General features: G+C 43.6%; 1 protein-coding gene across 1 annotated transcript in view; it reads left to right on the forward strand.

Annotated features, from left to right (window-relative positions):
* LOC146812870 (alpha-2-macroglobulin-like protein 1) overlaps positions 1-14,594 on the forward strand; it is a 227,443-nt gene that overhangs the window by 139,192 nt on the left and 73,657 nt on the right. Inside the window, exons 19-23 of the mRNA XM_085619944.1 lie at positions 3,944-4,169; positions 4,774-4,900; positions 8,215-8,336; positions 11,937-11,988; positions 14,446-14,532. Of these exons, the coding sequence (XP_085476070.1) occupies positions 3,944-4,169; positions 4,774-4,900; positions 8,215-8,336; positions 11,937-11,988; positions 14,446-14,532 (614 nt within the window). The remainder of the gene's footprint in view (positions 1-3,943; positions 4,170-4,773; positions 4,901-8,214; positions 8,337-11,936; positions 11,989-14,445; positions 14,533-14,594) is intronic.

The following is a 14,594-nucleotide window of genomic DNA, read 5'->3' on the forward strand; positions in this document are numbered from 1 at the left end:
GAGCAACACGGAACAAGGTGGCATGGTCTTTTTGGGACAGAGAGAAGCACGCAAAGCACTAGAAAACATATCACTCTCCTGGATTGATTCAAGAAAAATAAAAAAGAAGTTCCCTGTAAGTGAGCAGTGATGGGATACAAGACAGCCAGTCAAAAGGATGGTGAAGAGGCTGTCCTCCGGAAGAGGGACAAGAAAGAGAAGAGGAAGGAAAGCCATTGAATAAGTAGCAAGCAAATGAGAGCGACACAACCAGCCAATGAAAATTGTGAGCAGGCTGTAAGTCCATTGTAAGTTCTTGGTATATCCCACAGAAAGTCATAACCAGAGTTTAAGTTCTGCTGTAGCCTGTAGACCTTCCTGAACAGTGTGGTTTCAGGAATTTTCAGAATCTTCAGAAGTCAGCTTTGAGCTCCATAGAAAGAGGGCAAGAGTAGAGTAATGTCATCTACTGATAATGATGTGTCCAAAATCTAAGCTGTAGACCACCACACTGTGATCACTGCCCAAAGCTTTGCTGAAATACTTTCCATTTCGAATCTGGCTGTGCCTGAGACGTGATGCCCAAACTGGATAAAAATTCATGAAGGATATTGTAACATTGTGCCATATCCATCAAGCCATTAACAGAATGCTGTGTCCAGGCCTGTTAGTTTTAAGGGCCAGTAACCATGTTCACATAGAGTGTTGCCAACAATAACATAGCACCCACCTTCAATGGTACTCCACCGTGATGCCAAGGGGGTACCTGTTGATGCTCGATCTTCTCTAACACGCAAATCCTGCTTATCGCGCCTTTTGAATTAGTAAAAAGAAATACAAAGATATTAGCTTGTGGTAGACACTTTGGCAAGAGTGGAGTGAAGAATGTGGAGCTTGCTATAGGAGAAGGTCCTTTTTTGCCAAGTGGTACACTTTGACGGTTGACACCATGGACAGGCAGCTTGGGCAAAGCTGACAACGCACCAATTTAGGAGTTAAATGGACATGTTGAGTGAGCCTAGTATTGTGTGTCTGTCACCCAAGGCCCCATTTGCCCTAAAATAAATTCCAGTAGAATCACTTGCAAGTGAAAATATGTCCATAAAACGGACTTCTGGGGGGGGGGGGGCCAACCGCCGAAGATGGCGGATGCACATCTCTAGTGCTCCGACTGGGTCCCCGAAAAACCGTGCACCATCTGGCATAATCTATGTCGCAAGGGGGAGCTGTACCACTATCCCTGTGTGGGGACACCCTCCTTACGCCCTTAGAGCCACTTGGGACAAAATTGATTAAGCGTGAGCCGGCGCATGAATGCAGACTGACCAACTGCATGGAAGATGGCCCAGTGGCTGCACTGCATGGCCGTAGCGGTTTCTGCCTTCCTCTGACCCGCCCTAGCCGGTGCTAAGGGTACACTGGGAGTGCCGATATACATAAAGGTCTGGTTTTCTTTCCCGTGCTGCCCTGGACAATCAAGCAACTGGGCAAATGCTCTGGGGCCCAGACGTGGGAGGGAGAGAGGTCTGCGGCGTGGGATGCCACAGACGCCTAACGCAGTCAGCAGGAAGACCGACCAAGGGGATTCACTTGGTTCGGAGACAGGCTAACTGGGGGTCCTCTCTGATTTTCCCATTCTGCTGTCCTGGGCCGTTGAGCAGCTCAGTGGACATTCGGGGGCCCACATGCAGCATGAGTAGCGAGCCCGGGGGATTCGCTTTATTCTGCAACAAACTCGCCATGAACCATACTGGCGCTGGGAGTGGTAGATCACACCTGTTGACCGCCTTCCTCCCCAGCCTGAGCGGCAGTGCTGCTTGGGCATGCTCCTGCCGATAACACCACTGACAATACATGTGAACCTGGCCGGGCGGGCCGCAGGGATAGGATCAACGGTGTTGTGTGGCCCTCCCAGGCCCTCAACCTCTCCGGCACCTTTGTGCTCCTTACTAAACACGTCCCCACTGAGGAGCTTCCTCCTATTCTTGTGGGGGCACTGCAGCACTCAGGGTCTCATGACCTGAAGCGTACAGCTGCTGTAATTTTGGGCCTACTTTCATTCCATCTGAATGAACCATCGATTTCGTGGGGTTCTTCTCCAACAGCCCAGGAGTGCCCTTCTGTATTGCTTTCCACTAATAACAGTGCTACGATCAGTAGTGTGGGCAGCATACCAATTCAACCTGACATGACTTTCTGATAACTGAGGGCCATTCCCTAATGCATGAGCCTGGCACACCATAGACTCTATATATTTTAATTCTAACAACTCTACAGGGGTCCTTCGTCTCCCACAGCACTTGCTACCATTCGACATGGGCCGTTCCAAATCTACCATGTCATCGTCCCATCCAGGCCAGGGGATGTCTCAACGTAACCTTTCTGAGGGCTCCTAAACCCAAATGCTGGCAGACTGCAATCCGCCCACAGCATTGGATCCTTCTCCTGATAAACTGGACATCATCCTCCAAGAAATCCATGACTCCAGAGCAGCCATTGAACACCGCATTGGTACACTGGCAACAGACTTAGGCCTAATAAGAGATGAGCACCATAAGTTATCATTTAAGGTTAAGTTAGCTGAAACATCCTTAACTACGCTAGCTCCCGAACAAGCATCACAGTTTGCCAATATAGATGTCTTCTGTCAACAACTTACAGTCCTGCAGGACAGAGTGGAGGATGCTTAAGGCCAGGCATGCCTTAATTATGTGCGCATCATTAGAATGAGGGAGGGGGTGGAAGGGTCCAACGCTACGTTGTTTATTGCATAATGGTTGAAGACGGAGGTTGCCCCGCAGGGATTCTCTGCCTTGTTTACAGTGGAAAGAGCAAATAGGGTGCATCACCCTCCCCTGGTGGCACCACCGAGATTTATAGTTGCACACATTCTCAATTTCAGAAACGGAGATGTAGTCCTACAGAAGGCCAGAGAGAATGCCCCAAAAATTATGGACAATATCAACATGTCTCAGTTTCTGGATTACACCTTGGCAGTCCAGCGCCAATGGGCATCCTTCCTGCCTGTCAAAAACAACTCAGGATGGAGGGACTCACCTAACCACTGATATTCCCAGCCCCGTTGAGGGTCATCCATGAGCAACGCACTCCCTTTTTTGTCACCCCAGAGGCTGTATGGTACTGGTTGGACCAGCATTACCCTAATGCATGCAATCATCCTCCAGTGGAGCAATCATCTCAGGGGGCGTGGAGGCCTCCCAAGTTGTGCTGACCAGGCGCCGCCCGCACAGTGACATCTAGAGTAGTTCCCTATTCACAACAAGCCCCGGAGAGCAGATGGGCCATGATTGCAACAATGTCTTCCAATAGAACACAACAGCTGCTGCTCCCATTGAGTTCTTTAACAAGATCAGATTTGCCCTCCAGTTATTCTCAGAAGAAGACAGTTTTATTACCAGTATTTTAGTCTTCATGGTCATCAGTAGTTTTGGAGAAGACCCTGCATTGGGTAAAGTGAAGGCAGTTTTGATAGAACATTGTTTGTACAGCTTATTTCAAGTATACACAACGCACCAGGTAATGTATATAGAGTACAATTTGTTAGTAATATTCCACATATTTTTGTACCGTTGAAGTGTGGAGATTACTCCAAGTTTTTACGATGGAGGACCGTTTGTGTAGAACATGAGTGTATATTTATCCGAAGACAGCTGGAGTGGTATTTTGTGCAGCGAAACATCTGATGGGTGTACCACTCACAGCTGTTGCTTGGATGAACGAAGCTGAAAGTGGTATCCTTAGTCCTGTGGACCATGGTACATTATGGCCTGAAATGATGTGGTGTTCTGGCTCTTGTCACTATGGGATACTGTGTTCCTCCTGTGATTGGCGTCGCATTACTGAATGTTGCACGACTGGAAAGAGTGATTGATGCTAATCTCCCTCTCTTGACCTCAAGGCCTAGAGATCCCTCTGATTGCACCTTTCCCCTTTCTCGTTCTAGAGAGTCTGGGACAGCTACAGTCCCCGTCACCGTCCCCGACACCATCACAGATTGGGTTGCCGGTACCTTCTGTCTGGCGGATATCGGTTTTGGGATGTCTTCCCCAGTGACGCTGAGGGCTTTCAAGACTTTCTTCGCGGAGCTCTCACTGCCATACTCAGTGGTGCGGGACGAGACCTTCACCCTCAAGGCCAGCGTCTTCAACTATATGAAGGAGTCCATAAAGGCGAGTACCTAGAGAGCAGGTCAGAGCGATGAGGCCAAGTCCTGAGACCTCGATGGGAATTCCACAGAGATGCATCTTCTTGTGCAACCAATAATTTATCATGGATGGGGCAGGCTGATGGGCGTGCTCCAGTAAAGACGACTGTCAGTATCTGCAAGGATTACCGACAGAGCTATTCACCAACATCTGTTGGTTGGTGTTAATGTTGACTATGTATAATATTTAAGGGTCATCTTTGTCAAATCCCTTTTTCAGTTCCTTTCTTCCAATTGTTTAATGAATAGGTCTCAGTGTTATTCTGGGAAGGACAGTTCAGTTTTTTCAATGTTTTGAAGAACAGTAGATATATCTTTGGTAATGTTGTCCAATATCCCTAACAGATGACCCCTTTCTGCACATTCAGGGGGAATTAATCAACTATTGGAATTAAAAGCAAAGTTAGTTGCTAGTTGCCAGAAAGTGAAAAAATATTAAAGGTCATCTAAAAATCAATGTGGCAGAAAGATGACAAAATTAGGACTGCAGCTGATGTTTAGTAAAAGATGCAGCAGTTAGGGACAACTAGAGAATGCGAAGTCTTATGTAATGTGTTGGTCCCGTGCAGATCCAAATACATCTTTTCAAATCAGAGGAGTTCAAGGTGGAAGCCCATCCTAAAAGCGAGTACACCTCCTGCCTCGGTCCCAGCGAAGGGAAGACATTCTCTTGGTCGGTCACTGCGTTGAAACTGGGTAATGCTACTTCTTGCTTCAGTGTTCCTTCCTTTCTTCTGCTGTTAATTCCTTTTCTCCATTCTTACACCTTTTAATTGCTTCCTTTTTTCGGTTGTCTGTTCCCTTATTTTCTTCATTCCTTCCTTCCTTACTGCTTCCTTCTTTATAATTGTTCTTTTTTCTTTCAGCTAAAGTCTTTATCTCTTCGTTAAATTGTTTAATTCCTCAGACTTTCCTTGTAAGCAGCTTTCTCATCTCTTCATTCCCTCTCTCATTCACACCCTCCCCATCTTATTTCCCTAAATCATCCTTCTCATCTTCCACTTCCTCCATCCTGATCCCGTTCATCCTCTGTAGTCATTCTATTGCGTCTCTTCATTTCACACTCACTTTAAGTCTCCTGTGATCAGACCAAGCCCAATTCATCAACACTTTCTTTCATTCTCCTACTTTATCCTTCTCATTTTCCCCACGAAATTAATGAATCTTTTTAATCTTTAATCTCCTGCCTTTGTCCCGTGATGCTTTTTCCCTCCATGCATAATTCTGAGGGTTTTCGGGCAGCATTAACGCCCCCACAGATTTGTGGCTGTAGAGCCCACTGATTTATATTGCCCAGGTCACCACCATTTACAGCCGCATCAACATGGCGACACAGGGCCATGCTAAGCACGGTGGTGCTTGCAGGAACAGGCTGCGGGTGTCATGCTCACCTGGAATGACTGTACTGCTAATCTATGTCCTGTAGGAACATATATGTGATTGTCGATTCTTTATCAAATGTCATTTAATTCAATTTAAAATGAGGCACAGACTGAAAAATATTTACAAGAAAAAACCTGAACAGACTCAAGATAGCCTTAAATGGGGAGAAGGATTATCTGATTCTTCAAAGTCAAAGTTAGTTTGTTTTAGCGCCCGAATCTCGCTGTCGCATCCAGAGTCTTAAAGTAATGTAATCCTATAGATTAGGATTGTGTCTCGAAGATATCTAGTTAAACCGAAAGTCAGTCCTTACTTGCAGGATATCATTCCTAAAACTCTATCCATGGGTCCCCCTGGGGTGACGACAAACACAAACATCACCCCCCATAGGGTCCAGATATAAATATCATGCCAGTTGACACAGCCCATTCAATAAATGTATTTTGTCCGTAAAGGACTAACCAGGAGATGTGTTGTAAGTCAGTTTTGACAAGACTATAATTCAAAACTATAATTGCAAATTATTTATAACGTCATTTTCTCAATGAGACAAGATTAAAATTGATGGTCAAAAAGTGTCTGTATCACCTTCCGCTCCTGCCATCTCCATTGTAGAACAAACTTTAACATTTATCCAGAACAACAGAAAACTAGACAGAAAAAGCTAAAACACCAAGAAGTGGCTACAAAATGGCCAGCTCGAGAAAGATTTGTTCACTCTGTTAACATCAGAAGGGCTCCTGCCATAGTTCTTGATTGGTCGGAGCAGCCCTCGGTTTCTTTGTCATGCCACACACTTTCTACGTCCTCAGGACATCAGGAATATCTGTTTCTGTGCCAGGAAATGATGAAGCTGTGTGGTTGCCTCAAGGGGCACTTCACATGCCAGTGAGCGGCTGACTGTCAATGATTAGGAACTATCACTATGCAAGTAGTGTGCAAAGTTTAAAAACTGAAAAAAACTTGCTCCTCGAGAAAAACGCTGCTAACAGCATTTTTAGTGCAGGAGTTGTTTAGGTGAGTGAAGGGGGGGGGGGGGGGGGGGACTTCCCGGAATTAGCAACATCAAAAACAGCAGTTTCCCAACTTCACTGGACAACTAACACCATTCACTCACTGCTGCCCTTTGGTTGTTGGTATGGTATATATGGAAGTCGATTGACTCACCAAAATCGTTGGAATGGTTTGCAGAAATCTCTTACAGAACTCTTTCTGGGATCTCATGAAGCACCTCCCGTGACCAGCATGGAAGGTGCTCCCCGGCCATATCTTGGCGAAGAAGTGGCCATTAGCTCATGTGTTTGGATTCAGGCTCAGGTGTTTCAGGGCTTCCACTCATTTGTGGTAGTAACTTGTAGTCTCTCTTGAAACCTGGGGTTTTCACATCACTGTGTGCTCCTCCTGTCTGAGCAGTGGTCGCGCTTGATGAAAGATTTTTCATTGTTTCCTATCGCATTGAGGTTGGGGACGTGGGTTTCTGCTCAGTATGTTTCACCCTTGTTCGTTCATTTGCGTCTGCGCTGAATGAGCCGCAGGCAGTAAATTACAGATGGCTCCGTGGAGCTGCAGAGGAAAGGAGTAGTCATGCCAGAAACATTAACATTTTCCAGTGGTTTTGCCCAATCCTCCAATGGGGGTTTTACTCTGTTTTAAGATGGAGGAAACACAAACCCTCCACATGAAAATCTGCCAAGGCAAGAGGACAGCAACTTCCTCCTCCCCACTTACTTTTCCTGTAAGCCACACTTACTAAGGGGACCTTATATGACGAAGAAGATGCTGTGTAACAATGCAGTCAAAGTGTAATTTTCATGGGGTTCCTACCTTCTTGCTATATATTTCAGCCCTAAGGTTTTTGCTGGATTTTTCTTTATCTCTGCAGATTTTAGTTCCTCTGGTTGGTTCTGTTATTGTTCTATTAGCTATTCTTACATTCAATTAAATGTGGTCTGCAGTCCCAAATTGCTTGGGGTATTTCTGTCTTTTGAGTTTTTTCCCCCATAAACTGACACTTTCAAGGAAGTACCTCTCTTTACCAAGAACATTTGGAATCTGGTAAGACAAAGAGGCTTCAGAGGGAGTCTTTCTTACATCAGGCAATCTAAGCAATGAATACTGAAGCATCCTTACAGCCTGTCTTTGATAGGCCTCTTCTCTGCACTCCTGCTCATATTCAACACAGGAAATTCAGCCCACATACTGAATCTAAACACCATTATTTGAAACTGATACAAGTTGATACGTTAAGTTAGCTGAGTTGAGTGCAGAGTTAAAACACCATAAAATCAGGTGGGCATTTTGGGCAATGTGATGATATTGTTAAATGCACATTTTTAATAAGGGGCCAGGCAACCATAACACACTGCTTTGCAAAATACATCTTTTGACATCAGTAGTGACTTCATATTTTCTTCCCTACAGTCCATTTTATTCCTGACCTCTTTGCTCCATTCTTCTTTCCTTCTTGACTTCAACCCTCTTTTGCCTACTTTACTCCTGCTGGTATCCCTCCTCCTCTTTCATTGACCACTTATTTTTTTTTCTCTCTATTCATCTGCTCAGTAGACCCTGCCACTCCCCGTCACCTCGCCAGCCTATCTCACCCAGTGTCCTCTCCCACTTTTCAGGTGAAGTGAACCTGACGGTCACCACGGAAGCTCTGGACTCCAAAGACGCATGCGGCAATGAGATCACTGTGACACCCACTGAAGGGCGCATTGACACAATCATCAAACCCATTCTTGTCAAGGTAAGTGTTCCCATGAGTCATTACTCCCTCCAGCTGTTTCCTTGCCATATAGGACTCTATTTCATTTCTTCTTCATTGTTTACAGTGTTGCGGTCTTGCTACAGACAGTTTTAGCTGTCTGTTGCAGGTAGTGTTGTGACCAATACGTTATTGTATACTTAATAGTGTGAAGTGGGTCAGCCTTTTGGTTATGATTTGATGGCTTTCTTGTCTATTTCAATTCCCTCCTCCTGATATGATGGCCTTCCTCCCTGTTCTTGCAGTTGTCTTGCCCCGGAGCAGGTTCATCCTGCTTTTTGATTGGTTCAGTGTGTCCTCCCACCACAGACTTAAGGGAACTGATTTTCTTTCATTCTTTTTTGTTCCATTTGAGCTTTAGCACTCAATGGGAGCGCATGACCTGCTCCTTAGTCTTTTTTCTCTTTTTCTGACACACGCTTTCTTTCTTTCTTTCCATCCCGCTGTCTACTGTAAGATGGTAGACACCATCTTGAAAGTATAGAAAATAATGTTCCAAGCATTACTAATACCCGCAGTGAAATTTTACAATTGATTGCAAGGATTTGTAAATCCAAAAGCAACAGTGTTGGCCTTCTTTGAACATTGTTTTTGTTACGTCACAAAAAGCCATCATCTAGATGCCGTATGGAATGTAATTAGAAGTAAAGGAAATGATGTTGGTGATTTGCTATGCTTCTAAGTTGGATACACTTTGCATCTGTAAGGTTCCTGTAAGTAGCCCCCAGGGCCAGATGTAGACCCACCAATTTGCAAATTGGAATGTATAACAGTGTCTCACACTGTTTGCGATTCCTAATGGCGTCTCAAATTGCATGCCTCATGAATATTAATGAGGTAGGTCGCAATTTGCGACCCCATTGGGAATGGCTAGGATTCCCAGGGGTGGTGGCCTGCTGGAGTCAGCAGAACACCATGTCTGAGACTGCTTTTAAATAAAGCAGTTTTTTGTTTTTTTTTAAATGCAGCCCGTTTTCCTCAAAGTGAAACGGGATGCATTTAAAAAAGGAAAATTAAACTTTTCAGTTTCGCTTTTTTAAGGGCAGGCAGTGGTCCCTGGAACCACTCCCTGCCCTTAAAAATATTTTTTCACAAACTCTGAAAGGGGAAGCGGTCCCCTGGGGAACCCCTCCCGTTTGCAAGTGGTTTACCGCCTACTTGAAGTAGGTGGTAAACTGCGAGTGTTTTGCAGCCTCAAATGCAGTTGCAAAACAATTGTACATGGCATGGCGCTATTAGGAAGGGATGCCCTTTCCTAATAGCGAGAGTCGCAAATGCTATTTTGCGAGTCAGTGACTAGCAAAATAGCATTTGTAAATGCCATTACCCTTTTTTGCAGTCGCAAACAGGAGGATCTCCTGTTTGTAGCTGCAAAAAAGGGTCGTACATCTGGCCCTAAGCCTCTTCCACCAAGCGAGCCGGTGTAGAAAAACTGATGCAAATCCCGTTATGTTTTTTCAAAAGGCTAGGTGTCCGAGTTGGGACACAAAATATTCAGCATCCACAGTCGTAAAGTTTCCAAAGATTTAATAGGCAACGCGTTTCAACCAACTGGCCTTATAGTGCACAATTTCCATATAAAACATGCCATAAACAATAGAACTAGAAAAAAAAACTATGTGCTTTTTTGTGGTGTGGGGTATCTTTCTCATACTGAGAATACATTTGGGGAAGAACAGGGGAAGGTTACAAAGCTGGGGATGCTGTAGACGTTTCAAGGTGGATATGTATTGCAAAAATGGTGCATATTACTGCCATTATTTGACCTTTGTTATATAGTATGATCTGTTGTCATCTCTGTTTCTAGACGTTGGGTGAAGGCGCACAATTCATCATGTTGTGGCGAACACTTGTGTGATTTTTTGCCACTAGGCAGATGCTCTCGTCTGCTTGCATTTCCATTAAAAGGGCCGCTTGGCTGTCAAACCTGCACTCTGTCCTTTTCTGTGCTGCTAAAAGTTGAATGTGCATTGTGAGCACGTGACCTGCCATGGTGGCAGTAAGCGCGCGAACAAAGAAACAAATTCTCCTATCCATTGCAGCTTCACATGATTCCCCCATCATGTTCCTGTTGTTTTATTTTACGGTGAAACAGGACTAACTAGACGATGCGCGCACGCGCTTTAAATAGAACTAAAATAGTGCATTTATGAGTTTTTAAAGCATTCAGAAATAGTAACGCTAGGAAACATATATATATATCTTTTTTATATGTTGGTGTTATTTGTTGATGAATCTGGCAATGTTATAAGAACGATTCTCTTTTATGTGGCTATATACGTGACCTGCATATATTCAGAAATAACCTGCAATTAATCAAACTTACAAATGTTTTTCTATGTGTCATACGAACCAAACTCACATAGGCATTTTCTATGTCTATTGTTTATTGCACGTTTTATAAGGAAATTGTGCACTCACTATAAGTGTTCAAGGCCGTGAGGAAGGCCGGTTGGTTGAAACGCGTTGCCTTATAAATCTCTGGAAACTTTAGACTGTGGAGTGCGGAAAACTTTGTGTCCTGACTCCGACACTTTTCCTTTTGAAAACACTCTCCATCTATATGCAATCTGATAGCTATTTTGAAAATATGCACAATAACAATCCAAGAATGGTGTCTAACACTATTGGATTTCCCAAATTCTGTTCGTATTACGATGGAGTGATAAAACCAGAAGTTACATTCAATATGATTTACAAGATAAGTGTACATTTGTTTCTGATTTTAAATGAAACCACTTTGTCTTTACTTGGTTACAACAACAATAAAGATAGTGTGTTGTTCTGTTTCTTTTATTTGTCACTTGAGTAAAGTAGTTCATTTTTCAAATGGATATGTAACCCTTTACCTCCTTTATGGGATGGTTCTTTTGGGATATTCTAGCCATGGAAATCAAGAAGAGATAATGAAGTAGTGTGGGAGAGGGAAGGAAAGAGAGAGAATAAAGGAGAGAGAGATAGAGAGAAAGCAAGGGAAAGAGAGAAATAGTGAGAGGAAAAGCTAGTGCTGTGAGTCATGTTAATCAATATGTCATGGTTTGGTTAGGTCTGTCAACATGTGGGATTTAGCACTGTTTCCACTCACTCACACACTCACTCACTCACGCACTCAGTTTGACATCACTTAAGGAGCACGGCAGGAGATTGAAATGTTACTCCAAGAACGTAATATCAGAATGTGGCATTACTCTAGGAATATGATGCCTTCCTCTGAACCAGTTTCAGGACACTTAAGTCTGACTGTAATATCACATTATAAAACTGGTGTCAAATTAGTATCCTTCTGAAAATCCTGACATCACGCTGCTTCAGAATCTGAGAACCCAGACTCCATTCAGACTCCAGTAACCTGCCTTCTGGCTGTAACTCTACTCCAGGAATCTGATGTCATACTAGGGCTTCTAATGGAGGCCTTGCGTCTATCTGGGTCATCACATCCCTATTAGGGTGAAATACGGGTCCCTGCAGCAAAGATGGGGCCAGCTAGTCAGTGGTACCTTACTTGATCCAACAGCTATGTATGTCTCTGAAGTGCTAACTTACTTGGAAGTTCTCTGATTGTTTCCTCTTCTGTCTTTTCAGCCCGGTGGCGTCCTGCTGGAGAAGGCTCACAGCTCTATCCTCTGTGCAGAAGGTAAAGCTCTGACCGCCATTTTATGGGAGGGACATGTGGAAATGTCACCACTGGAACCAACTAAGATATAGAAAGGCATGCTTGCTTCAGATTCAGCAGAGGGTCAGTTTCCTCCCTGGATGAGATTGGCGGAGATTGTCTTATTGAAAGGGAATGTAAAACACCCAAAAGATGATGATAGGAAAGCTTGCAAATAGTCTAACCACTCTGAGATGCCTGGGCAGCGCTCCAACCAATCGTTTTCTGCCCACTTTGCTGCCTTAGTTTAGACCCAGCCATATGCAAATCCGCCTTGGTCGTGTTCGAATACAAACATTCCAGCTCAAACTGCCAAACCAGGCTCTCTCTGAACCGGAACCCAGGCAACCAAAGCCCTTTTCGACATATTTGGGCCTCTTCAGTCGGGGGCAACTTGTTGACTCACGCCTGAGCATCCACTTGGCCACTTAGGGCATGACATCAAACATACAAAGATGATGGGAGGAACAGCCTAACTACTGGAAATCATTTGTTTCTTTTTTAACCGACTGTGCCACCTCAGATTAGACCCAGTCATACACAAATCAGCCTTGGTCCTGCTCCTGAAGGAACATTGCAAACCCAGACTGCCTGGTCAGGTCCTCTCCTAACAAGGAACACACACAATCCAAGACCGGTTTTGGGCTAGTTGGGTCTCTTCAGTCAGATGCATCTTGGTTCCAGTGGCACAGTGATCACATAACTCATGTCTAGGCATACCCTTGGCCATTTAGAGCGTTACATCAAAACACATAAAAGGTGATGGGAGGAATGCTTGCAAATAGTCTGGCAATAACTAGGGGTAGCATTCCAACCTGTCATTTTTTAGCCCGCTACTTTTACTCACAGTTTCTGTGTTTAATGAGAGGGAATTATCAAAGATTGGGGTGAGAAGGCTAGAGGGCAAATGAGTGAGTGGGGGCAAATGGTAGAGCACACCCACAGATTCATGGATGAGTAAGTGTTTTAATAGTTGGAACTGAATGCAATCTGAAAAGTTGAAACTCTTGCTCAAGATGGGCAGATCAATAATCAAAATTGTGAAGGATCTGGACTGTAAAAACAGATATGACCAGCAGCAGCTGCATACTATATGTATCAAACTAACAAGAAGACTGGATCTTTGAGGGGACAGTAAAAAGAAAGAAAGTGTGGGGAACAAAGTGGGGCGCTTTCCTGGCAAGATACTGCTAGCAATGAATATGTCCAATACAATTTATGGTGGTTATAGACAACCCAAAATTTGATCCATAATCCACTGATGAGACCCATTTCAGTCTTTGTGGCCCTTGAGACTTCTTTCCCACCAGCAAAACTCCACTGAATGAATGAAAAAGCTTTATTCGGCGAGGCAGTTACAAACCATAAAAGCGTTTACGTAAAAAACAATTACATTAATACGTTTAATATCAATTTTTGATACATTTGAGGAGAGAAAAAAGATTTAATTCTAAGATAAAAAGATGTTTTTGCCTACAGAGTAAGAGTATGTGCAAATTAACAATTATAAGTGCATATACATTTCATAGTCATTTGTCTATAGATGAGTTATATAAACGTTAGGATTAAAGAGACGGAACAAAACAAACCCCCCAGGAGCAGATTTAAGATGCATAGGGGGGTGATCCCAATTCATCGTAGGGTATGTTTTGATTTATTGGTGGTAACCGTCTTTTAATAATTTTAAATATATGTTACTGTATGGGGGATGATTAAAATACCTTCTAAAAAACAAGTTTCTGTTTAGAGATTTGTTCTATGCCGCACACAGAATTTTAAAAACTTCGTCATATTTATTGCCACTGATTCTGTTTCTAACATTTGGAGAGCCATTAGGGCTGGTCGACATTGCTTTAGGCCCAACAGTTTCAATAGAGAAATCAGGTATAACAAATGAGTGAGTGGGGGCAAATGGTAGAGCAAACACACAGATTCATGGATGAGTAAGTGTTTTAATAGTTGGAACTGAATGCAATCTGAAAAGTTGAAACTCTTGCTCAAGATGGGCAGATCAATAATCACAATTGTGAAGGATCTGGACTGTAAAAACAGATATGACCAGCAGCAGCTGCATACTATATGTATCAAACTAACAAGAAGACTGGATCTTTGAGGGGACAGTAAAAAGAAAGAAAGTGTGGGGAACAAAGTGGGGCGCTTTCCTGGCAAGATACTGCTAGCAATGAATATGTCCAATACAATTTATGGTGGTTATAGACAACCCAAAATTTGATCCATAATCCACTGATGAGACCCATTTCAGTCTTTGTGGCCCTTGAGACTTCTTTCCCACCAGCAAAACTCCACTGACTTTTGTTGATCTTTTGTTAATTTGAAACACAGTGGGAAGAAGAGACATAGCGTTAGGTTTCTAAATTCAAAGGTTTCTAGCCACTACCGGTGATATGTTATTGCTGTTTCTTGATGTTTTTACCCTAGGAGACGGTGAGGCATCAGAGGTGGTCTCTCTGAAGCTCCCAGAGAACATTCTCAAGGATTCAGAGCGAGCACATGTATCGGCCCTGGGTAAGAAAGACTATCCTTATCTTGACTTGCTTTTTTGCAGAGCTTTATGTTTATTGAATCAC

The sequence above is a fragment of the Triturus cristatus genome, chromosome 7 (genome assembly GCF_964204655.1).
Source record: "Triturus cristatus chromosome 7, aTriCri1.1, whole genome shotgun sequence".
NCBI classification, from domain to species: Eukaryota; Metazoa; Chordata; class Amphibia; order Caudata; family Salamandridae; genus Triturus; species Triturus cristatus.